The sequence below is a fragment of the Boleophthalmus pectinirostris genome, unplaced genomic scaffold (assembly GCF_026225935.1).
Source record: "Boleophthalmus pectinirostris isolate CB_2022bp ecotype Guang Dong unplaced genomic scaffold, ASM2622593v1 HiC_scaffold_3, whole genome shotgun sequence".
NCBI lineage: Eukaryota > Metazoa > Chordata > Actinopteri > Gobiiformes > Gobiidae > Boleophthalmus > Boleophthalmus pectinirostris.
The window spans coordinates 9,578,172-9,601,448 of NW_026571299.1; the positions used below are offsets into that span (position 1 = coordinate 9,578,172).

The 23,277-nt window shown below is 38.8% G+C and overlaps 3 protein-coding genes and 1 pseudogene across 3 annotated transcripts; 1 reads left to right on the forward strand and 3 right to left on the reverse strand.

Annotated features, from left to right (window-relative positions):
* The first annotated feature begins 237 nt into the window (after window positions 1-237).
* LOC110174947 (cytochrome c1, heme protein, mitochondrial) lies at window positions 238-9,182 on the forward strand. Its single transcript, XM_020941054.2, has 7 exons — window positions 238-366; window positions 2,069-2,259; window positions 3,230-3,356; window positions 4,721-4,878; window positions 6,590-6,750; window positions 7,447-7,547; window positions 8,599-9,182. Exons 1-7 carry the CDS (start codon window positions 286-288, stop codon window positions 8,701-8,703), a joined length of 924 nt encoding a protein of 307 aa, XP_020796713.1. The 5' UTR covers window positions 238-285; the 3' UTR covers window positions 8,704-9,182.
* A 1,921-nt stretch (window positions 9,183-11,103) lies between these two features.
* On the reverse strand, window positions 11,104-13,368 carry LOC110174946 (E3 ubiquitin-protein ligase TRIM35-like; annotated as a pseudogene).
* A 1,458-nt stretch (window positions 13,369-14,826) lies between these two features.
* Window positions 14,827-19,432, reverse strand: LOC110174945 (uncharacterized protein C20orf85 homolog). Its single transcript, XM_020941051.2, has 4 exons — window positions 19,344-19,432; window positions 16,508-16,589; window positions 16,341-16,424; window positions 14,827-14,973 (listed from the first exon to the last, which is right to left on the reverse strand). The coding sequence occupies exons 1-4, from the start codon at window positions 19,415-19,417 to the stop codon at window positions 14,827-14,829; spliced, it is 387 nt and encodes a 128-aa protein (XP_020796710.2). The 5' UTR covers window positions 19,418-19,432.
* A 1,851-nt stretch (window positions 19,433-21,283) lies between these two features.
* LOC110174949 (zinc-binding protein A33-like) lies at window positions 21,284-22,740 on the reverse strand. The gene has a single exon (XM_020941056.2). The coding sequence runs from the start codon at window positions 22,703-22,705 to the stop codon at window positions 21,284-21,286; it is 1,422 nt and encodes a 473-aa protein (XP_020796715.2). The 5' UTR covers window positions 22,706-22,740.
* Between the last annotated feature and the right edge of the window lie 537 nt (window positions 22,741-23,277).

Genomic DNA, 23,277 nt, shown 5'->3' on the forward strand with positions numbered 1-23,277 from the left:
GATCAAATTGGTCAAAAAAAAGAGACATTTGGGACAAAACTGAGACAAATCATGGTTTTGGATAAATCTGCGGGGACAGGGGACACAGGGCTCAAAACTGGGACGGTCCCGGGTAAACAGGGACGTCTGGTCACTCTAACTTTGTGTGAATCGTATGAGAAGCGCTAATATAATCTCGGAAAATAAACTGCACTTGTACACGTCACATACTTTTATTCTGAAAGCGCCGGAGCGGAAGTGCGCGTGGCTTCACTGTCGCCGCTGCTCAGATTCCCCGCAGAGAAAATGGCGGCGCTACGAGCTACGGTGCTCTCGGGCAGTGGGAGAGCGCTCCTGAGCACCCCGAAGACCATCAAGACTCCCACGGTACGTCGATCCCGAGATGTAGGCTCTGTCTCTCTGCCGTGTGAACGATTTGCTCTAACATTTTACAGAAAGTGTTTTACCCCGCCGGGAGCTCATGGTTAGCCGCGTTAGCTGTGCCCGGGGTAAGGCAAGGTCACTCACGCTGCGGAGGATTTTAAACACACACGGAGCTTTAATCACACTTGTCCTCACTTGACCTGCTTATATCTACATTTATGCTTTATTATATTCTTTAGATCACGTTGTAGTCGCGTCATTGGAGCTTAAATTGACTCGGATTAAGTTGTTTTGTGGCAAATTAGCACCGAAGCTAACAGATCCCCCCGTGTCAGCCACCCGGCGAATTTAAAACCTCTCAAAACTACGGCTTATTCCGGATATATTCTCCTAAAATCTGGGATACAGTCAAAATCTGCCCACGGATGATAGTTTGTGTGATCAGATCGTTGTGCAGTGCAAAGAGTCATTATATTTTCATTGGTTCTAAAAGTAGATGAGCTAACCCCGATGCTAAAATTTAGCCCGTCAAGGACTGAGAGGACTTCCGGTGATAAAATCCGCCGGTCACCTTTATTTTTTTAACACTCTTTAAGCAGCGTGTGTGCGTTTTAAGAGCTCTTTCGGTTTTTAATAGTGTAAATTTGTAAATTGTGGGACTTTATTTTGACAATCCCACTCTGTCCTCTTGGATCAGAACGTCTTTATTTGATTGTGACAGGAGATTTACTTTTTAATTTTGAAGTGCCAACACATACAGATGCATCAATCCTCCAAATAATATTTAATAATTTCATATGACTCTCACAATTCTACTCACCCTTGTGTCTCAATGTCACTCCTCACCGTGTCACTTGTTTGTTTTTTTGGTAAAAATTGGTAAAAAATGTATATAAGTAAGTATATTAGTTATTGTTTTCCTTTCTCAAAATGAAGCTGATAGCTGTGACCCGTGTATTGGTGTGTGGATCAAACTGTGAGAAAGCTGTAGCTTTGCACCCCTGATGAATAACCTCCTCTTTAGGTCATTGAAGGTAACCTATTTTTGGAGGTCAGCTGAACAAGTAAAAAGTAAACACTGGTAGCTTTGATTTGTTTAGTTTTGCAATGATTGTATTTTATTTGGTGGTGGTAAACGACTATTGTGGCCACAGTTGCCCTGGGACAGACTGGTTGTGAATCTGCACATTATGAGGGTGAAGAGTCTTGCCTAAGGACACAACAGTTTAAATGTAGATGAGTAATTTCACTCAGTAGTTGGGTTGTTTTCGAAGCACATGCCCACATTAATGAATTGAAAGGGCTGTGACTTATTTTTATTTTTTATTTTTTTTAAAGTAGCAATAAACTGTGGCAATCGGGAAACATTGTTACCACTTATTTAATTTTATTTATTTTTTATTTATTTATTTATTTATTTATTTAAGACAGGGACAGCAATTTTTACATTAACTTTTTTTTACAGGAGAAATGCATTGTAAGTTCAGGTTGTAGCATCAGTGCTAATTTCCACCTGTCGTCCCTGGGCAGGTACATTGATTGATTTTATTTAACTGACCTTGACTATCAACTGTTCTTAGAGACTTATGTAGCATGTTTTGTGTGGGCTTATAGGACATTATCATTTACAAAGTGAAATTAAACCAGTACTAGTACAGTGGTAAATATTGTGAAGCCCTCACGAAACTTTTGTTTGTTTTTTCAGGCAAAAATGTCCTTCTCGGCTCTCCCACGGGGCAGGAAGGTGGCCCTGACCACGATCGGGGTGCTCACAGCAGGAGGAGCAGGGCTGGCTCTGGCTCTCCATCAATCGGTTAAAGCCTCCGATCTGGAGCTGCATCCGCCCCATTATCCATGGAGCCACGCGGGGCCCCTGTCCGCGCTCGACCACGCCAGGTAAAAGACACAAGTGGGACCCTGAGTGTTGATCAGAAATTACTTAAAAGGCTGAGCAATTTGGGAAGACATTTTTAGTTAGAGGAGGTCTTTACTAGTGTTGTCATTTTATATTCAATACAGATTCCAATACCACCATGATAATAAAATTTGCCCTTTTATTTATATATAAAATAGTCGTACTTTCTTTTATATTCCCATGTGGCCTTATATATGTGTAATCCCTCAGTGGTCCAGGTAGGTACCATAGTGGTCCACGGTCGTAAACTAGTCTTTGTGCTCTTAAACTTGTTCTGATACAGCTCAAGATCATTCTAAAACCATTCAGGAAAGGCTCATTTCTGTCCTGTGAATCTGATTTTTTTTAGAATTAATAACTTTTAGTAACACTTTGACAGTTTTGAAAACTCTAGTCTTTAACTTTTTCCTGTAGAATCAATAAAGATTCAGCCACTCCAATTAGGTTCAATAGATACAAGAGATAGATACCTATAAAACTTTAATTTAAGGTGTTTATAATTTCTTAAATAATGGCATATGAAAACATAAAGGAGTCTCTAATCATCCAGTGTGTGTAAAACAAAATCGAGATTTTATTTTTTGGCCATATCGCTGAGCCTTAATATAGATGTAATCAAAATCCAAATGTCATGGAAAGTCAAAATAAGGTTTGGTTTGTCCCAGAGACGACCAGCAGGGGGAGATGCAGGATCCCACAGCAATTTGTTGATTACTAGTATTTTAGAGCTGGATGATATGGCCGAAAAATTCATAATAATCCTCAATTTCACAATTTTGATTATTGAAAAATACAAATTAATAAAATTAATCTGATTAATTGGCCAGCCTTAATTGAATCACCTTTAAAAAGTTCATTCTGAGGTGAAAGTGCCTCTTCTGCTTTGCTTTGACAGTTGTTTGTGTCTGTGCCTCTGGCCTGTTGTAAATGTCGCTGTGTTGTGTGTTCCAGCGTGCGCCGCGGGTACCAGGTGTACAAACAGGTGTGCTCGGCCTGCCACAGTATGGAGTATCTGGCCTTTAGAAACCTGGTGGGAGTGTCGCACACGGAGGCCGAGGTCAAGGCCATCGCTGAAGAGGTTTGTTCAAGCTTGGGGGATGCCATTTTAGGGGGGAAAGATTACGTAGTAGGTCATGCATTTCAGAACATATTAGTGGATGCCCAAATTACAGGGTGAACAAGTTTATTTGATTCATTTAGACAGGCAAGTTTGTTTGCAAACATTGTTTAACTTGAATCATTGCATTTTTGATAATTCTGACAAGTCATATTTCAATTACTGTATTTTTCGGACTGTAAGTCGCTCCGGAGTATAAGTCGCACCAGCCAAAAAATGCATAATGAAGAAGGAAAAAAAAACAAGTGCACCCTCCCAGTTGCCGTGAAACTGTTCTCCATCCTCGCTTTCCGCCAGTCCCTCACAAGTTTCTCACTCACTCCAAACTTTCTTTCTGTTGCTCGATTACTGTTTTCGGCTGCATATTTCACTACTTGCAGCAGGACAGCAGCTCTTTCTGCAGGAGACACGTGCAGAAAACTGATACACAAGCCTAGAGTGCCCTCTTGCGGCTGTCAGTCTGAAAATTTTAACACATAAGTTGTACCAGAGTATAAGTCGCAGGACCACCCAAACCATGAAAAAAAAAGTGACTTATAGTCCTAAAAATACGGTATTTGTGCAGCCCTACATGAAACATACTCGGTGTATGTTAAAAAATGAAACTTTATTTGGCATCGTAACTTTGGTATCAGGAATGAACACTTGGAAAATAAACAGAATTGTTTTAGTTATGCAAATTTATCTAAATGTCCAAGAAACGTACTCAGATAATTTACATAGTACACAGAGCATTTGACCAACAGTTAAAATTATTTGCATACTTGTTAACTAAAATGTTTTTGTGTTGTATACTGAGGGACTACTAGGTACTGTGGTCCAAGGCAAGAAAGAAATGATCTGATGAAGGCTCTTTGCTGAAACGTTAAAAAATTGTCCAATGAGGTTCATTTGGTCTTCTGTCCTTTTTTCAGACCAAGAGTTTCGACAGTTTCGCCTGCTCCCTGGGGTCTTCCTCAGAATGGTCACATGATTTTGATGTGATGTGTCCAGTCAGCTGATTTATACATAACAGGTTTTGGCGCTGAATTCCTACTGGAGGAATAAATCAGCTGACCACTCGTGACACATGAGCGGTCGAAACAAACTCTTGGTCTGAAAAAAATGTAATAACTTTAAAAAATAATAATTTACAAAAAAAAAAGCTTTTGGACATCAACCAGTTGAGTGTGCTATGCATTTTTTTCACTTTTAAATTGCTGTTCTTTGCATTTGCACCTCTACCAGAACTTTGGTGTGTGTTTTCTGTTTCCTTTGATAGTATTCTGAGTATTCAGTGTGTACAAACTGCCTGGAGTTAAAAGTACTGTGTCTGTGTGTTTCAGGCCGAGGTGGTGGATGGACCTGATGAGAACGGCGAGATGTTCACTCGTCCTGGAAAACTGTCGGATTATTTCCCCAAACCGTATCCAAACGCTGAAGCCGCACGAGTGGCCAACAACGGAGCGCTGCCCCCGGACCTCAGCTACATCGTCAACGCCAGGTACAGAACTGAACCAGGTCTAGGTCTAAACTAAGTCTAAACCTCGTCTGGATCTAGACACTTTCAGATGGAGCGAAGCAACATTTGACCCAAATTCAGTTATAACAAGTTCACGAACCCACAAACCCACATCAGTCTGACACCAAATGAAATTAATATGCATATACTTGGGCGTCAGTTGGTTGAGTGTTTGAATCCCGCCCTTAACATAAACATCATTGGTATAGTGATCAGATCCACACATTTCTGGTGTGTAAACTAGCTGGAGTTTAGTTCTTGTTTTGGTCTTTTACTGTAGCACATTTGAAAACTTAATTCCAATGTAAGAATACGAACTGTATTGTCATTGGGTCAACATTGCCATCTAGTGAGTCTTGATAAGACTACCCACACAGCTGCTTTTATCAGCAACTTCTGTTGTAATTAATGTCAGATAGTGCAGTTGCGTTTGGCTCTTTTGGAATTTAAATGCTTTGGGAAGTCTATGAAGAGATCTGTTTTTTTCATAGTTATTTAATTTGGTTTATTTGGATACAATATGATAGATAATATTCTACTTGTGGTTAGGGCTGGGTATCATTCAGAAGTTGTCGATACGATACATAACTCGATACAATGAGCTAGAGCTGCTCGATTATGGAAAAATCATTATCACGATTATTTTGGTCAATACTGAAAATCACGATTCAAACTATTTTTTTGTGACACGATGCATTTATTCAGCATTCCTCTTTCTCTCAAAAAAACCAAAACACTTTATTATTGATCATTTACGCAAAACTTCCAAATTGAAAATAAATATAGGCTACAAATATGAACCTTAGAGCAGTTTTGCGATGTATAAAACATAAAATGAATAAAATAAACTTGAAATAAGACATAGAAAAACATAAATGTATCCAAAGTAACCTATATATCCAGCTGTTCTACAATTTCTATATAAAAAAATTAAATAAAATGTACTTATTTATATAAAAAAAAAATCCCAAAATAAGCTTTGTTAAGCTTTAATTGTTTCAGCTCGATTATGAGTTTGAAGATCGTTTGACACACAAATCGAAATTGCGATTAAAATTCAATTAATTGTACAGCCTTACAGTGAGCTTACAGTTCGATACAATTCAATACAATATATTTCAAATTGATTCAATACTTTTCAATAAAAAGTAAAGGCTAAATTATGGCTGTGATACTAAAAGTCTTTGTTAAAACACTTGTGTAAAGTTCATATGAAAAAAACACATTTTAATCCTCAAAACAGTGAAAATGTCAAATGTGTTGCATAAACAAGTTTCATTTCACTGAACAAGCAACAAAACTGTAGCACTGTATCAAAATTATTTTGTAAAATATACCAAAAAATATTCTTGGTGATATATAAATACAGCAGCCTCCGATATCGATACTGTATCATCACATTAAAACGATGTGATATATTTATTAAAATACATTTGCACACCCCTAAAGTTTTGGAGATGTTCAAAACTGGACTATAATGTATTTTGCCTTTTTTAATGCCTTTTATTTAAAACAAAAGATTGGGGAAACTTGTAATCTTTCAAAAAACATATGAAGTTATTTTTATGAATTTAAAAATGTTTTATCATTGTCACATTTTAGAACAGCTCCAATGGATCACCAAAATGTCTGGATATTATCTGGAATAATGCAGTAATTGTAATCTTCCGTCTTTTCTTTTTGTCATTCTCAGGCACGGAGGAGAGGATTACGTGTTTAGCCTGTTGACTGGTTACTGTGAGCCGCCAGCAGGGGTCAGTGTGAGGGAGGGACTCTATTATAACCCCTATTTCCCAGGACAGGCTATTGGCATGGCCCCGCCCATCTACAACGAGATCCTGGAGTACGATGATGGTAAGACAAAACTATTTCATATTTTTATCAATGGACAAATTTACCAGATTAAGGGCATCTACAAACTTTTAAAAATGCAAGAGGAGACATTATAAAGTGGCTTAAATATCTGTTATTGTAACTTTTTAGATGAACTAAATGTGAATGCTGCAATTTCAAAGTATGCGTGTAAAAATTATTTAAAAAAAATATATATATTGTATGTGAATTTTCGACACTAAAACTTCCAAAAGTATATGTAATTTAAGTCTGGCTACTTGACCAAAGTTACTAGAGATTCAGTTGTTTCTAATTGTCAATGATCAGCATTTATTTTTTTTTTTTAAAGAAGGGGTTTCATGCAATTTTTATTTTATTTTTTTGCTATCTACCATGTTATGTTCCTTTACCAAAAACATGCCTGAAGAGGTTTTAGATGTCACCCATGCATGTAATCAAAGTTAATATAATTAAAATAATTAAAATGCATATTGTTCTTGGGTCTAGTCAGTTATAGAAATGATCACATTCAATATTTATGCTGTGAAATATTCAAAAAGTGTAGGATAGTGGGATAGCGACTCTTGCATCCTTCCTCAGACTAAGATATCACAACATTCTACAATAAAACCATCAATTGCAATATCTACCCTATTAGAAGTATGTTTAACATTTTAATTATTGTGCACTAATTGTGTTCCTTGTTGTTTGCCGTAGGAACTCCGGCCACCATGAGTCAGGTGGCTAAAGATGTGTGCACGTTCCTGAGGTGGGCCGCTGAGCCAGAGCACGACCAGCGCAAACGCATGGGACTCAAGGTACACACATACAGACACATACAGACACATACAGACACATACAGACACATACAGACACATACAGACACATACAGACACATACAGACACATACAGACACACACAGACGGACAAAAAAACACACAAAAAAAAGAAGGGTTTTCAACAACAAAGAATGAAAAATAAATCAAAAAGTAAAAATACACTGGTAAAGTTATGCCAGTGAAAAAAGGCATTTTGAATGGAAGTCAATGGCACAACAATGTACCTAAGGACCACAGGAGTATTTTGATTATAGACTATTCTATTAATGTGAAAATTAGATTACAAATACGTCACAACATACACAAACTGGCCAATTTTGGTGCAATAATGCCAAAGTTGTGCTATAAAAAGAAAAGTTGCGATGTAGAAAAATGTACCGTATTTTCCGGGATATTAGACGCGCTCTTAAGCCTCCAACCCCATCAAAAAACGACTGCGTGCCCCACAGTCCAGAGCGTCTTATACACGAATCCACTCGGGTGTCCCAGCACGACTTCAGTAAACTACAAAGCCGCAGACAGTGACCGCAAAGCGAAAAACACCCACAGCCACACTCATCACGAGGAAGAAACGGAGGAACGAACCGAAAAAGCGAGTGCAATGTGCCACTTTTAGCCACAACTGAACAACTGAGTCACTGCGAACACGCCGACAATCCAGCGGTCCCAGAGCACCCTCCCTACACGCCACAACTGAACAAAGCCCAGAGTCACCGTGAACGCGCCAAACAAAGTCCCACTGACCCATTCAACAGTTGTGTTTCGTTTAAAGTCCGGTGCGGTTTATTTGTGAAAAAGTTCGAAAATAGACCATTCAATGACAGTGCGCCTTATAGTGTGGAAAATACGGTACCTAAGAGTGTAGGAGGGTTAAGAACATGCACATCTGGATCTGACTGACATTTTGGTCTGATGGTATTTCCTTCTTGTTTCCCTGGAGGTTACATAGTGCACCTTTTAAAAATGCAATGAAAAAACATTTTAAAAAGCAAAACCAACAATAATTTAATCATATTTTCTTTCTTTTCAGCTTCTCATGGGCGCAGCTATCCTCACTCCTCTCCTTTACTACATGAAGAGGCACAGGTGGTCCGTACTCAAGAGCAGGAAGATCGCCTACAGACCTCCAAAATAAAACCACTCAACTCCCAGACCTTCAAAATAAGTCGTCACAACACAACTACCAAAAAAAAACTACGAACAACTTAAACCTGTAAACCACAATGTGACCAAACACCCCACAACATCACAACACTGACACGAATCTCCCTTTTAGTATTTTCAAAACGTGTTATAAATATTTCATCTTCCTTTATATGCCTTTATTTTGATGTTGTGGGGTTTTTGTGTGCATTGTCTTAAAAGTGCTGGTTTTCCACAGTGGACTAGAATTATATTAAATCTATTTACAACTACGGTTTTGCGTTTTAAGTCGACCTTTATCAGGACCCAAGAATATTTTTAGTGTAAGAATGAGAAAATTGTAAAGAGCAGAGTGGTCATCGTTTGAGCAAATGTACGAGAGCTTCTATTTGATTCTGCTAAATGTGTTTCAGTCCTCCCACCTACGCTGTGTCATGTAAATATTTAATAAAGATAAAAAATAAAACACAAGATTTAGTGGAGTTTTGAATGTGAAACTGCTATTGTATTTTAAGAATTTAATATGGAAAGTCTATGGAGATATTTTTGTTTAGGAACATTCTAGATGTTCCACAGTAGATCATTAAACATATTTATAGTTTTTTTTTGTTTTGTTTTTTCATTACAACTTATTTTTATTGCACAAAAATACCTTCTGACTGTATAGATGGTGAGATGCAAGCCTCAATCCCTAAAGAGAGAAGTCAAAATAAAGGCCACCACAGCCTATGGGATTTCTTGGTCTTGAATGATTTTTAAATGTGCGACAAAAAGTGCACACCAGACACGAAGAGAATCTTATGAGACTTAAAATCTTCAGTTGCAAAGACTGCAGCAGGATCTGTCTGCGGACCACGGGATGTAAAGCTGTGAGCACAATCGTGTCAGCTGTTTCCTGTTTACAGTAAAATGACTCGCTTTGAGACTCTTAAGTGTTCAGAAGATCAGGGCTCTGCGTTTCTAGTTTAGATACAAGTCAAAACTGTTATTATTTGTGAAATTCTGTGTGAGTGCAGTGGTGGGCCTTCTCTCCTGGCCTAAAATAATATCTGAATCACAGACTGATGTTAATTATATTTTTATTAAATAATTCCAAATGGTCTGTCCGCTTCCTTTCAGAGCTTTTCCTATGGTTGTGCTGCTTCCAGACATGTGTTTTCATATTAAAGCATTTGACCAATCACATTTCAGCTGTCACTTGTTGCCAGGCAGAGTCAAAGTCAAAGACGTCTGCCTGAGGCCTTCCTGAGGACTTGTATTACTATTAGTAATTACCAGTGGTGCAGTGGGGATTTTTTTTAAGTGAGGGTCATTCCTGACTGAACCAGGACTAAACCAGGAAAATGTCCCAGTTTTCTTCATCTACATGTTTGTTTCTGTTATGTTTGGCTAATCAACAATTACAACTAAACTTCAGTTTTCATCATTTCCACATTGACGCACAACGCCGAGTGCACTGGGTACATGCGATTAGAAGAGAAGATGATTCCAAACAGCACATACGTCTACAGTCTTCATTTTACCGCTGATCACATTTACTTCAGTGGGTTTGATCACAGTCGGTCGGCAAGTCCAGTGTTGGGAACTACACCACAAGTTGTCATTACGAGTTTCCAAACATTTTCCTGGTTTGTGACGTAAGCTTATGAAATGTCTATTGTGACAAGCAGGTGGCGTCACCAGGATAAGTTACAGGCCACATATTTGGAGAGTTAATCCATGTAACAAAGTAAAGGGAAAGTAGGAACTCAAGCATTAAAAGGCCTGGAGTAACTTTGCCTGTAACATTTAACCACGACTCCATTCATTCCAGTGAGGCCACAGGCACCAGATGCACTCTTGGAGATGAGAGTTTGGGTATAACATGGAAGATGTGTGGACTGTATCTTTTTTTTTTTTTCATACAGGGCGCACCCATTTTTAATTCGGTCAAGCATTTTTTAAACATTGTTCACTTACAAACCTTAAATAATCAACTTTTTCTCCAGATCTGAACATTGTCAAAATAATATTTCATTGATGTTCAGGGGTCAAATTTGAAAAGAATCCAGTAAAAAATTATTTAAAAATACAAAAATTGATTTTCCACCCATTTTCTTTCTTAAACCTAAAACCTAGAACGATGAGACACAAAGGAGCTCTGTACATTTTTTTCACAAGTCTAGAGAACCATTTTAAGCAGTGTCTTGATTTGCAGATCATTACATTCAGTTCTGCACACACGCTCTGTCATTTTTTAAAATAGATTGAAGTAGCTCAAGAATAATGACATGAGCCTGGAGTTCGAATGCAGGAAAAGTTTATTTACATCAGTACAAGACCCAAGTCATGGAGACACAGTGAGAATGAGATGAATATGTGTCTTTATTTAAACAGATACAATTTTTGAGAATCAATTATCATTTTCAAACATGATCTGGACAAGAGACCCTGTCAGGAGCCACATGAAGTCAAAACTACAAAGATAAACACACATTAACACAAAAAGACAAGTGCTGGTCATGATGTAGCAGAACAAAGAGGAAAGAAGGTGTTCTGTGCAGCGTCTTTTTGACTTGAAAGACCAAAAACACAAGCCATTTCTTAATGAATACACAGCGCAAATGCAACACGTCATGGTCACTACCTTACACAACATGGTGATTATGGATAAAACAAGAGAAAGAAACCAATATAGTATGACATACTCTCAGGCTGAATGTTTACAGCGTAATCCTGTCCTGTTACTCTGCTTAATACAGCTCTGGAAAAAAATAAGATACCACTGCAAAATGATCAGTTTCTCTAATTTTACTACTTATAGGTATGTGTTTGAGTAAAATGAACATTTTTGTTTCATTCTATATACAACATTTCTGTCAAATTCCAAATAAAAATATTGTCATTTAGAGCATTTATTTGCAGAAAATGACAAATGGTCAAAATAACAAAAAAGATGCAATGTTTTCAGACCTTAAATAATGCAAAGAAAAGATCATATTTATTTTTAAACAATACAATACTAATGTTTTAACTTAGGAAGTGTTCAGAAATCAATATTTGGTGTAATAACCCTCATGACCATCCATTTTCCTCTTGATCACGTTTTAGAGGTTTTCAGTGAGGATCATGTCTGGAGGTTGGGCTGGTCATGAGAGGGTCTTGATCTGGTTGTCTTTCATCCAAACCTTGATTGACATAGTTTTGCGGCGTTGAGCATTTTGTCCTGCTGGGAAAAAAAACAGTCCTCAGAGTTGGGGAACATTGTCAGAGCAGAAGGAAGCAAGGTCTCTTATTTTTTCCAGAGCTGTATCATATCTTCTGAGGCAGGATGGATATTTTGCCTATAAAGATTGGAAAAAGTTTGTCCTGGTTAATTTTGGAGAAAGAGTAGATAAGAGTGTTGGTGTCAGCGTCATAAAAAGTCAATTTACGCTTGTTACATTCTAGGTGAACCATAATTCTCTGAGGACTTGACTTTGATTTTACAACAATTTCCTTTTTTTTCTGTAGGCTGAAAAGTTCATATTGACCATTTTTAAAGTAAATTGCGTAAACTCCAACAACAGCAGGGTCTGTAATTTGGAGCTGAAAAGATGATTCTGTCATCAAGCCAAGTGACCAGTTATCACCGTGAACTGCAACTTCCCATCTGTGGGAGCCGTAGTTGAACCCCTCTGAACCACAAACTAATGGCAGTTTATCCTTAGCTCTTTCAGGGTTTTTAGGAAGCACATGTTCTGCTCCAGCTTGTACACTGCTCAGATCATCAGACACGACCAGTTGTGGGTGAGCCGTGTTAGGATCCAGAACAAAGGGTCTGTACTCCACCAGTCTCTTCATGTTGGTCCAGATGTTGAAGACCAGGTTGCCCAGATGTTTGGCCTGGTCTATCAAAGCTCCTGGGCCCAGTTGTGGTTCCTCCAGCAGAGGGCAGCACTGCACCCTCTCCACTGCAGCCTTGTATTTGAGCAGGAAGGAGAGGTCTGTGGCTCTGAGCTTCTCTTCTGTGGCTCTGATAGTTTCTGACAGAGTTTCTATCTCTGTACTCACAGCTGCTATCTTGTCCTTCATCCTCTGAGTCTTTTGCTCCTCGTCCTCCTTCAGGATCTTCATCCTTGACTCCTGTTGTTCTGAAAGGAAGTCATGCAGCTTTAAAAACTCTTTTTCGATAATTCTGGCTGTGTGGTTTGTCTGGGTTTTGATGTGAGCCAAAGATATTTCACAGTTTTCTTTTAATTCTTCCATAAGTTCCAGTCGGTCTTTCAAAGGGTTCAGAGCCTTCTGCAGATCCTCTTTTGCATTGTTTTGTGACTTCATCGATGGGTCTGATCTGGTGGAACCTGTGAGTTTCAGAGTCTCTACACACCACACAGACAGGCTGCTGGTCAGACACACAGAACAGTTTGAATGTCTCTGAGTGCCGTGGGCACATATGCTCCTTCTTCTGCTCCTGCTGTAGATAGGCCTCACACAGGTTCCTCAGAGCCAGGTTCAGTGGAGGGTCTCTCCTGGAAGCTCTTGTCTTACAAACTGGACACTCCTGTGAGGGCTTCTCTGTCCACCATCTCCTCAGACACTCTTTACAAAGGCTGTGGCTGCAGGTCAGCACGACCGGATCATTGAAGATGTCATGACAAACTGGACACGTCAAGTCTTTCTCAGGTTGAAACGCCATGATGAGTCCTCACAACCTTTTATCTACTGCTCTGCAGCTCTTCTCTCTGTTTTATATCTTGAGGTGTGGCACTGGTAGGGAATTTCACACATTTTTATCATGGTCATAGTCACATTTTTATAGTGCCTTTCTGCCTTCAAGGCACTCAGCAAGTTGTATCATGTTATATTCATGTTTGTAAAACTTGTCTACCAACTTTATAATGCTAAATTAATCTTTTAGTTAACTCTGAGGATGGTCAAAGCCAGTGTCTTGACTGCTCTGCTGAACTTGGTTGTAACATGTTGGTAAAGTTTGGTTAGTCTCAATGGTGGAGAGTGTTTCCAAAGATCCAGGAGACCAGGGTCGACTCAAAGTCCACCCAATAAAAACTAAATTTATGATTGTGATTGTGATTGTATAAATCCTAGTTTGTGGCACTTGTCGGGAAGGAAGCAACAATATGTAAGCAAGAGATAAACGGTTATGACTAGTGATACCTTCTAAACTACAAATGCAGTGTTTCTCAAATCTCAAATTCAGAGACACATTTCCAAAAAAGACATAACTGCAAAGGAAAGTTGAAAACACTGAGGCACTCAAAAGAAGAAAATAATGAAGGATTATGGATAATGTGGATGAGATGCTGCACTTTAAATGTACCACTTTTCAAGATGTGAGTACTAAAGTCACTTCATTATTTTCGCTGTTTCGTGAGTTCGATGCTCTATTTTATTGTCTGTTCTGGTAGCATTGCTGATGTTTGGTGGTTATGACTGAACAGAGTAGTTCAAAGTCACACTGACACATGAGGAGCTTCAAAATCAAACACAAAGACACAAAGTTGTGTCACGCCTTCCTGAACTCAGGGAGAAGCAAATCGCAGTTTAAATCCGACAAATTCTCCTGTAGTGTCTAACAGACTTTAATCATATATCTGTTCATCTAATCATAAAACATTTTATTGTCCAGTAAGGAAGTGTGCAGTTGCATGCTAGTTGCAGCATGGAGAAACTCTTCGATCTCAGTGTTATGAAAAGTGCTTATAAACTCATAATTAGGATGTTCTGAATGCCTAAGGTAAATGAGGAATACCTTTGGATCACTGCAAACCTTTTAATTTGAACTTTTTCACATTTAAAAAAACGAAAAATCAGCATCTTTTTCAGTGTCACATTGTGGAACATTCCAGTCAGTCCAACAACATCCCCAAGTCTAGACATTTAGCAGGTGACAGATCCTTCTTCTGGAACTTCCATTTTCAAGCACTTGTTTTTAGCATATTTGTTCAAATGTATAAAAATACAATAATATAAATATCCTACCTATCAAATTTTACATAGTGAATACAGTTTGATCTTTTTAAAACACTTTATTATGATGTGATTACATGATTAATTGGGCAGAATTTATAGACAAAGTGCACAGTAAAAAAAAATGAGGTAGAAAACAGAAAAAGGGTGAAAACAGTTCATCCAGTCAGCAGGAGTCCATTGGCCAGCCCAGGTCTTTGAGAAAACTCCGTCTCCCATGATGCACCGGAAACTTCTCCAGCTGCCTGTGAGAATGAGCCGAGCGCCAGCCAATCACAGCCTGCGACGTGCGCGGGAAAGGAAGAGAAGACGCCTACAGCAAACGGAAGAAGAATAAAACCTAACATAAGATATGTAAGATTCTGTCTCATCACTGATTTATTTTTTGTTTTGTTTAAAGGTGCACTGCGCAACTTTACTGGTGAGGGATCTGCAACCTTCTCGTCTCCATGGAGATGTTATTGCTTTTGCCTGAAATGTTCAACAGTGTGGTGTATCTCTATCGTGACCAGCAGGAGGCGCCACCAGACTAAGTTACAGGACACATATTTGGTGAGTTGATCCATGTAACAACATTTATTTATTTGCAGTAAAAGCACTTGATAATAATAATATATAATAATAAAAAAATAAATAATAATAATAATAATAATAATAATAATAATTTGATCAATTGTAAAAAGTCCAACACCTGACAAATACATTACAGTATGATTGGTATACACTAAGAAGCATTTGGCAGATTGTCACAAATGGAAAACAAAACAGGTCCTAAAACCGAGTCCCTGAGGTACACCTACAACACATTTGTATGCACTGTCATCTGTTCTAAATAATCAATGAAGCAATTCTATATTTGCAATAAAACTACTTACTGATTTAAATGGTACATAGGCACATAGTAGAGTTTGGATCAGGCCGAATTTTTCTATCCGAGCCCGGCCCAGGTTCGATAGAGCAGTTTTGAATCCAACTCGAACGTGATATGCATTAAGATATTTGTGTCCAAACTCGATCAAACCCAAGATAATTAAAATCACACTATTTTCATGGGCCTAATGACACACTAGGACATTGTTTGTGTGGAGCAATCAACTGAAAAAAGTCTCAGTCTCGTCTCTGTTCAGTGGCCCGCCTCTGTGTGCACCGTCCTGGGCTCAGACACTCCAATGTACAATACATGGGTCACAAGTCTAGGAAGAAGCTAAGGAGCTATAATAACTTTTGAAATTTAACATTTCAAATGTCTTATTACACTGACATGTCCGAGTCTAACCTGAGCCCGAACATAAATTCTAAATATTTGTCCGAGTCCGACCAAACCTGCTGGGTTCCAACGGGTCCAGTTGGACTTCGGTCGGTTTTCAAGCTCTAGTACATAGATCCGTTTAAGGTGATACTGTGGAACATTTCAGGTAAGGCAATGAAATATCCATGGAAACAACCAGCAACAAAGTTACATTGTGCTTCTTCAAATGAAGTTGTAATGAAATACAAATGTTATCAATTTCCACCCAAAACCAAGTTTAATTAAAGGTGCATTCTGTAACTTTTTTGGTCTTTTTTGATCTTTCATACCTTGTTTTCCTTAAATCTTACTTCTGTCTGTTCCAAATATACAAATGTACTGATAGATAATAATGTGTCCTAATAAATAAAATGTACAGAAATAATATTTACTTTGCTATTTTGGTCTGGGACACTGCTTTCTTTCTCCTGTTGGTGCTTTCCGCTGTCTGCATGCTTCAAACTTTCTTTCTGGAACTAAAACAGACAAACAAAAAATATAAACAAAATTAAATATGATACATTTCCAAAGTGTGTGATTGTGATTTGAAAATCCTCACCTCTCTGTACTCCTCTGTCAGAAAGCCCCATTTTCTCGGCCAAACATCAGCAGAGTCCTTCTCCAACTTGACATGGGCCTTCCTAAAAACACAAAAACATATTATTATTTATTATAATACTCTTTAAACATCGGTAACTACTCATGGAGAAGCTAAATGATGAAATTAGTCATTAGTAGGTCATAGAAAATGTACAGTATTGTAAACCAACCTACAATAAAACTCTGCACCTCCATCCACAATTACATTCTCGGGGCTATGGCCTTTAAACTTGCTCTTGAGTACATTTACTTTGACTTTTCATTTTGAAATTTTACAGTAATGACCACAAAACATCAACTTCGACACTCCCTTTATTGCAGTCTGGTGTAGGGCTCCATCTACTGGCAGCAGAGGGTATTACCATGGGAGAAAAAACAGTGTAGGCTAATGAAAAACATATCAAGACGTGTTGGACTCAGGGTCAGGGGGAGCGGACTTGGATTTACCAGACCAGCCAGAACCACACGCTTTGACAAAACTTTGCAAAGATGTGTCCATCTGGAGCTATGTCCTGTCAGACAGCGTGATTGACGACCGGATTAACCAATCAGAAAGACACGTATTCCATTTGGGTAAAAACAAACAGGACGACTTACATTTAAAAAGTGAGGAAAATAATATAGTGATAGCGTATTTCTGGAGATTCAACAAGCGAAGCACTAAACTGTTAGCGTGATTCATCAGCGGGTTTCACTTCGAGAAAACCGTCTGACCTCGCAGCATTAGGATTCATTCACTCGACGCTAGGCGGGTACTAAAACTCAACAGACTCCAGGCACTCCAAAGAAGTAGAAAAAGTAAAAAAATCGCATGAGGAAAAATGTAGTTAAAAGGCCTTTATTTGAACGGCCAAAGCCAACATGTTTCGACCTCAACTGGTCTTCATCAGGGCTTAGTTAAAACAGAGCATGGGCATGACCTTTAAGCAAAACACATCAACCAATAGTAGACTGGAGTTGATTGGAGGCAGATAAAACAGGTGCTAGGCGGGTACTTTTTATTTAACCAGTCATTGCCTTTTGGTCGTGACGTATGTAATGCGCCAAATCCTGTAGGAAGAAGGGCAGTAACGTCTTTCCTCTTGATAAAATTCACCGAACATTCTCTTTGTTCCGGCTTTAAATCCTCGATCTCGGGAATCGTTGCCAACACACAATGTCTGTCTTCGTCTACATCCATCTTGACCTCTTTGTTTACTGTTGTGCTGAACCACAGACGGGACCCAGACAGACGCTTGTGTTTGACGTCATGCTTCACAGCTCTTCACTGATTGGCCAGTGCGCAGTCAACAATGGTCTAGTGCACAGGTGTCAAACATAAGGCCCGGGGGCCAGATCCGGCCCTCCAAGACCTTTAATCTGGCCCTCAGCTGATTTTCTACTAAAATATTTTAATCATATTTTCTATTAAAATATTGGTAATTTTCTGCATCTCTGAGCATATCAGTGTCTTTAGCGTCTCTGTACGTGGCCCCTCCCACCAGAGCAGCACAAATGAAGATTTGTCTCTTTCCAAACGCTCTTAAAGGACGATTGTTTTGACTGTTGACTGTGACACCCTCATCAAGAAAATGTCAAAAATTGAGAAAAGTGGAGCCGCGTGCAGGACTTTCCAAGAAAAATTGATTTACTCCTATTTGCAAACAAGTTAATGTTAAAACATTGTGTTGAAATAGCATTTTTTTCATAATATTATAATATTTTGTAAAAGAAAGAGTTCATCAATTAAAAAAGATTTCTGTAATAGATTTGCGTTTCTCGGCACAAATATTTGAACTTATTGTTATTTTGGGGTTTATATGACATGAGTTTTCTGATCCGGCCCCTTTAGGATCAAAGTAGGTTGGATACGGCCCCCGGACCAAAATGAGTTTGACACCCCTGGTCTAGTGTATTACAATTCCTGATCTAGTCGCTGGAGAGAAATGAAATTGAGCAGAGGCACTAGGTGACTACTAAACTGTTTAGCTCCGGCAGGTAAAAGAAGAGATACATTTGAGCATTTTCAAGTACAGATTTCTTTTGCATTTGAGAGACACATGATAAAAATCAGCTATGGTTCGACCTTCCCAAATCAGTATAGCATAATTTGATACATTCTCTACGGATATGTACATTTTATGCCATTCTGTAGAAGATTGTAACAGATTATAGCCAAAGGAACAGCACTAGTAGAAGTAGGATCAAATAAGAATCAGGTTTGTGGAAATGCAAGCCCTCTCAGAGTAAGGACACCTGGGTTTGTATGTTTTTCAGTGCTCTAAACACCAAAATAAATGATCATAGTCACATTTTTATACAGCGCTTTTCCACCTTTAAGACACTCAAAGAGCTTTTACTTCAAGAAACCACTCGCCCATTCACACACACTTGCACATACACAAAAATACAGTAGTGTACACAGGATTTTCACGCTCTTTTGTTTGGTTTCAGGCTCTTCTGGATTCAAACAGAACGTACAAGAGTCTGGCTGGTCGAGCAACGGATTTACAGCACAAGATTCATCAAAAAAGCATCAGTGAAGCTAAATACAACTCAAGGTATGTGTTTGATAAGGGTTGAAAGCTCCTTGTTTGTTATTAATTAATTTACTTTTTGCTGGTTTCTCCATAATTTTGCTCTAAAAACTAAAAATATATTTAAACATCTTAAAAATGTAACAAAGAATACTCAAGTTACTAGGCCTACTATTTCACAGAGCACACGCTACCATTCCCAAAACTATGTCTAATTTAAAACTACAGACGACCACGCATTTCTAGCCTTGAATTTAAAAAACAGATATATATTTTTACCAGATTTCGTCCTGATGAACATAGTTGACCGGAGCAGGAGCAGGAGCTGGAGCTGGAGCTTTCGGTCGCTCCATCGCGCTCCTCGTTCTGTGTTGGGTTTGTGCGTTGTCAGCCTGTGTCCTGGAGCTGTACAGGGATAATGTTTCACCTGCATCTATGGCTCAGTGACACCAGAGTTTACCGTCGCCGTGGAGACACATTCCCACACATATGTATCCCTCTGTGCCGCTGACAAAGTTTGGAAAGCCTCAATGGATGTGTGGGGGAAATTACATACCTATAATTTAAACGTAAAGGTACAGTGTGCAACTTATAAGTTTTTTTATGCCATACTGTGGGAGATTAGAGTCAAAAGAAAAGTACTTCTATGGAAACAAGTAAGAGTAGGATCAAGTAAGAGTCAGGTTTGTGGAGATGCAAGCCCGCTCAGAGTAAGGACACATGGTTTTGTATGTTTTTCAGTGAAATAAACACCAAAATAACAGGTCATTGTCACATTTTACATATATGTATAAAAAATGTTCATATGTTCAATGTTCGTTTCGTTTTCATTTCGATGTTTAGGAGGTCAAATTTGGGAAAGAATTCAGGAAATGTATTTATTTATTTATTTTTTAAACGTAAAACCTAGGGACTTTGACACTTTGTTTCCCGTCACAAAGGAGCTCTGGAGTCTAGAGAGCCATTTTTTTATTTAATTTATTTATTTATTATCTTTATTATTATTATGAATCCAAGTATCCCAGGAGTTATAAGAAGAGTCATGAGGCTGGAGATTTAAAGCAGGACAAGTTTATTTATATCAGTACAGGACCCAGCACCAGGAGGCATGAACCCTCAACAAATTGTGATAGCGCTGTCCATTCCAGTCTAGTCTGATTATGCTTCTGTTGTAGGGAGTATTATACCTCTGATGACGCTGGCAGCGATCACAAGGACTGAGAAGCTGGTGATGTTTGAGTTAGGTGTGATGCAGAGACCACAGCAGACACAGCGATTTTTTTTTTTTTTTTTTTTTTTTTTTTTTTTGAATGTGGATTGTAGATTTTTGTGGCTTTTTGATTTTTGAGTGTCAGGAAGCACATTTTTGATGCTCAAACAAACATGGCTCATGTTAAGGGCAAGAGAGAGAGCGTGATTATTAATATTCTCATCCATTTTTCATACTCATTATTTATAACATTTATAAGTAAGTTTTGGTTTATATAGCGCTTTTCACAGACATATGTCACAAAGATCCTTCACAAACTAACGCACATGAACATTCACACAGACAGTGACTCTTCTGCATCACTCGAGGAAAAACTAAAACTAAAAACACTAAAAAACGAAAACACTACCCACACCAATAACAATACAATGCACAATTTTATAGAGTAAAAAGGTATTCAGAACAAATACTGTCATATCCTCCTGAGACCTGGTCCATTCATTTGTGTCCTTTGTAGTGGACAGTGAGTTCACCAGTCGAACCTTTAAGTGTTTTGAGAAAAAGCCTCTTAATGGGGGGACTAGGTTCCTCTGCCTAAATAGGGCTGTCTAAGATACAAAATTAACTCAACAGGAGTTAGGAGTTAGTTTGTGGCTCCACTATGACAAGAAAAAAATAAATAAATAAATAAAAAAGGGAAGAAATTAAAAGGGAGTCAAAAAAAAAAATTGAGCCAATTGTAGTAGCTTGTCAGAGATGTTGGTCATGAAAAAAGTTGTTACTGTTGTTAAATCCATGTGAAGTTAACATCAAAATGTCCCCAGTGTCCATTACAGAGGACAGGTCACAAAATTATAAATAAAAATAAAATGAACAAAATCTAAATGCTAAGGTGTTCATTTACTTCCAAATAGATAGAAAATCACAAAAAATATATGTTGCAATACACTTTTTTTTTTTTTCCTTCTGGTCCCAGGAGGATATAAATGTTTACATATAACCGTAACTCTCAGACAGAATAAAATTTACACCTGCTAAATGTTTGGGATGTACTGTACTGTATTTTCCGAGGCAGAATGGACATTGGACCACCAGAGCCAAAGATTGGAAACAGTTTGTCTTGGCTAATTTTGGAGATGGAGTGGATGCGAGTGTTAGTGTCAGCGTCATAAAAAGTCACTTTACGTTTGGTGCAGTCCAGATGAACCATTATTCTCCGAGGACTTGACTTTGATTTCACAAGTATTTCCTTTTTACTGTGTAGGTTGAAAAGTTCATACTGGCCATCCTGAAATTCAATTCCATACCATCCAACAGCCGGGTCAGCATGATCGTCGGTGTTATGGAAAACTGATTCTGTCACCAAACCAAGTCCCCAGGTTTTACTTTCAACCTCAACTTCCCAACTATGAGAGCCGTAGTTGAACCCCTCTGAACCACGAACTAATGGCAGTTCAACCCGAGCTCTTTCAGGGTTTTTAGGAAGCACATGTTCCGCTCCAGCTTGTACACTGCTCAGATCATCAGACACGACCAGTTCTGGGTGAGCCGTGTTAGGATCCAGAACCACAGGCCTGTACTCCACCAGTTTCTTCATGTTGGTCCAGATGTTGAAGACCAGGTTGCCCAGATGTTTGGCCTGGTTTATCAAAGCTCCTGGGTCCAGTTGTGGTTCCTCCAGCAGAGGGCAGCACTGCACTCTCTCCACTGCAGCCTTGTATTTGAGCAGGAAGGAGATGTCTGTGGCTCTGAGCTCCTCCTCTGTGGCTCTGATAGTTTCTGACAGAGTTTCTATCTCTGTACTCACAGCTGCTATCTTGTCCTTCATCCTCTGAGTCTTTCGTTCTTCTTCGTCCTTCAGGGCCTTAATCCTCGACTCCTCTTGTTCTGCAAGGAAGTTATGCAGCTTTAAAAACTCTTTTTCGATCAGTCTGGCTGTGTGGTTTGTCTGGGTTTTAATGTGAGCCAAAGATATTTCACAGTTTTCTTTGAATTCTTCCATAAGTTCCAGTTGGTCTTTCAAAGGGTTCAGAGCCGTCTGCAGATCCTCTTTGCATCGTTTTGTGGCTTCATCGATGGGTCTGACCTGGTGGTCCCTGTGAGTTTCAGAGTCTCTACACACCACACAGACAGGCTGCTGGTCAGACACACAGAACAGTTTGAATGTCTCTGAGTGCAGTGGGCACATATGCTCCTTCTTCTGCTCCTGCTGTAGATAGGCCTCACACAGGTTCCTCAGAGCCAGGTTCAGTGGGGGATCACTCCTGGAAGCTCTTCTCTTACAAACTGGACACTCCTGTAAGGGCTTCTCTGTCCACCAGCTACTCACACACTCTTTACAAAGGCTGTGGCTGCAGGTCAGCACGACCGGATCTTTGAAGATGTCCTGACAAACTGGACATGTTAAGTCTTTTTCAGGTTGAAACGCCATGATGAGTCCTCTCACCCTTTTACCTACTGCTCTGAACTGCAGCACTTCTCTCTGTTTTATATCTTGAGGTGTGTCATTGATAGGGCATTTCCCACATGCTTCATTTTGTCAAACCTGTTTAACAAGTTTGTGATGCTGAATTTATGTCTTGGTTAACCCTTAGAACGGTCAAATCCAATGCCTCTACTGCTCTGTTGAACTTGGTTGTAACATGTTGGTAAAGTTAAGTTTGGTTAGTCTCAATGGTGGAGAGTGTTTCCAAAAGTCTAGGAGACCAGGGTCGACCCAAAATCAACCCAAACACAACCCAATCAAAACAAAATGTAAATGAATGGAAATTCCGCAATACTATAAATATATAAAGCAGCAATAATACTTAAGCGAAAAGGCAACACCAACTTCTTGGAAAGTAAAAACCCCTACCTGTGCCACAGTAAAAATCATGGCGAGTGTTTGTTATATTCTAAACTACAAATGCAATGTCTCTCAAATCTCAAAGTCAAAGCCACACTGCAAAAACAGACATTAGTGTAAAAGATCCTAAGGTAATTTTAAGACAAAATCTTTAAACT

Coding starts and splice junctions, on each gene's coding strand:
- LOC110174949 (XM_020941056.2), bottom strand. CDS start 22,705: ATGGCGTTTCAACCTGAAAAAGACTTAACATGTCCAGTTTGTCAGGAC.
- LOC110174945 (XM_020941051.2), bottom strand. CDS start 19,417: ATGGAGCGACCGAAAGCTCCAGCTCCAGCTCCTGCTCCTGCTCCGGTC. Junction 16,590..19,343: donor GTTCATCAGGACGAAATCTG/GTAAAAATATAT, acceptor TTGTGTTTTTAG/GAAGGCCCATGTCAAGTTGG. Junction 14,974..16,340: donor TCCCAGACCAAAATAGCAAA/GTAAATATTATT, acceptor CGTTTGCTGTAG/GCGTCTTCTCTTCCTTTCCC.
- LOC110174947 (XM_020941054.2), top strand. CDS start 286: ATGGCGGCGCTACGAGCTACGGTGCTCTCGGGCAGTGGGAGAGCGCTC. Junction 367..2,068: donor AGACCATCAAGACTCCCACG/GTACGTCGATCC, acceptor TTGTTTTTTCAG/GCAAAAATGTCCTTCTCGGC. Junction 7,548..8,598: donor GCAAACGCATGGGACTCAAG/GTACACACATAC, acceptor CTTTCTTTTCAG/CTTCTCATGGGCGCAGCTAT.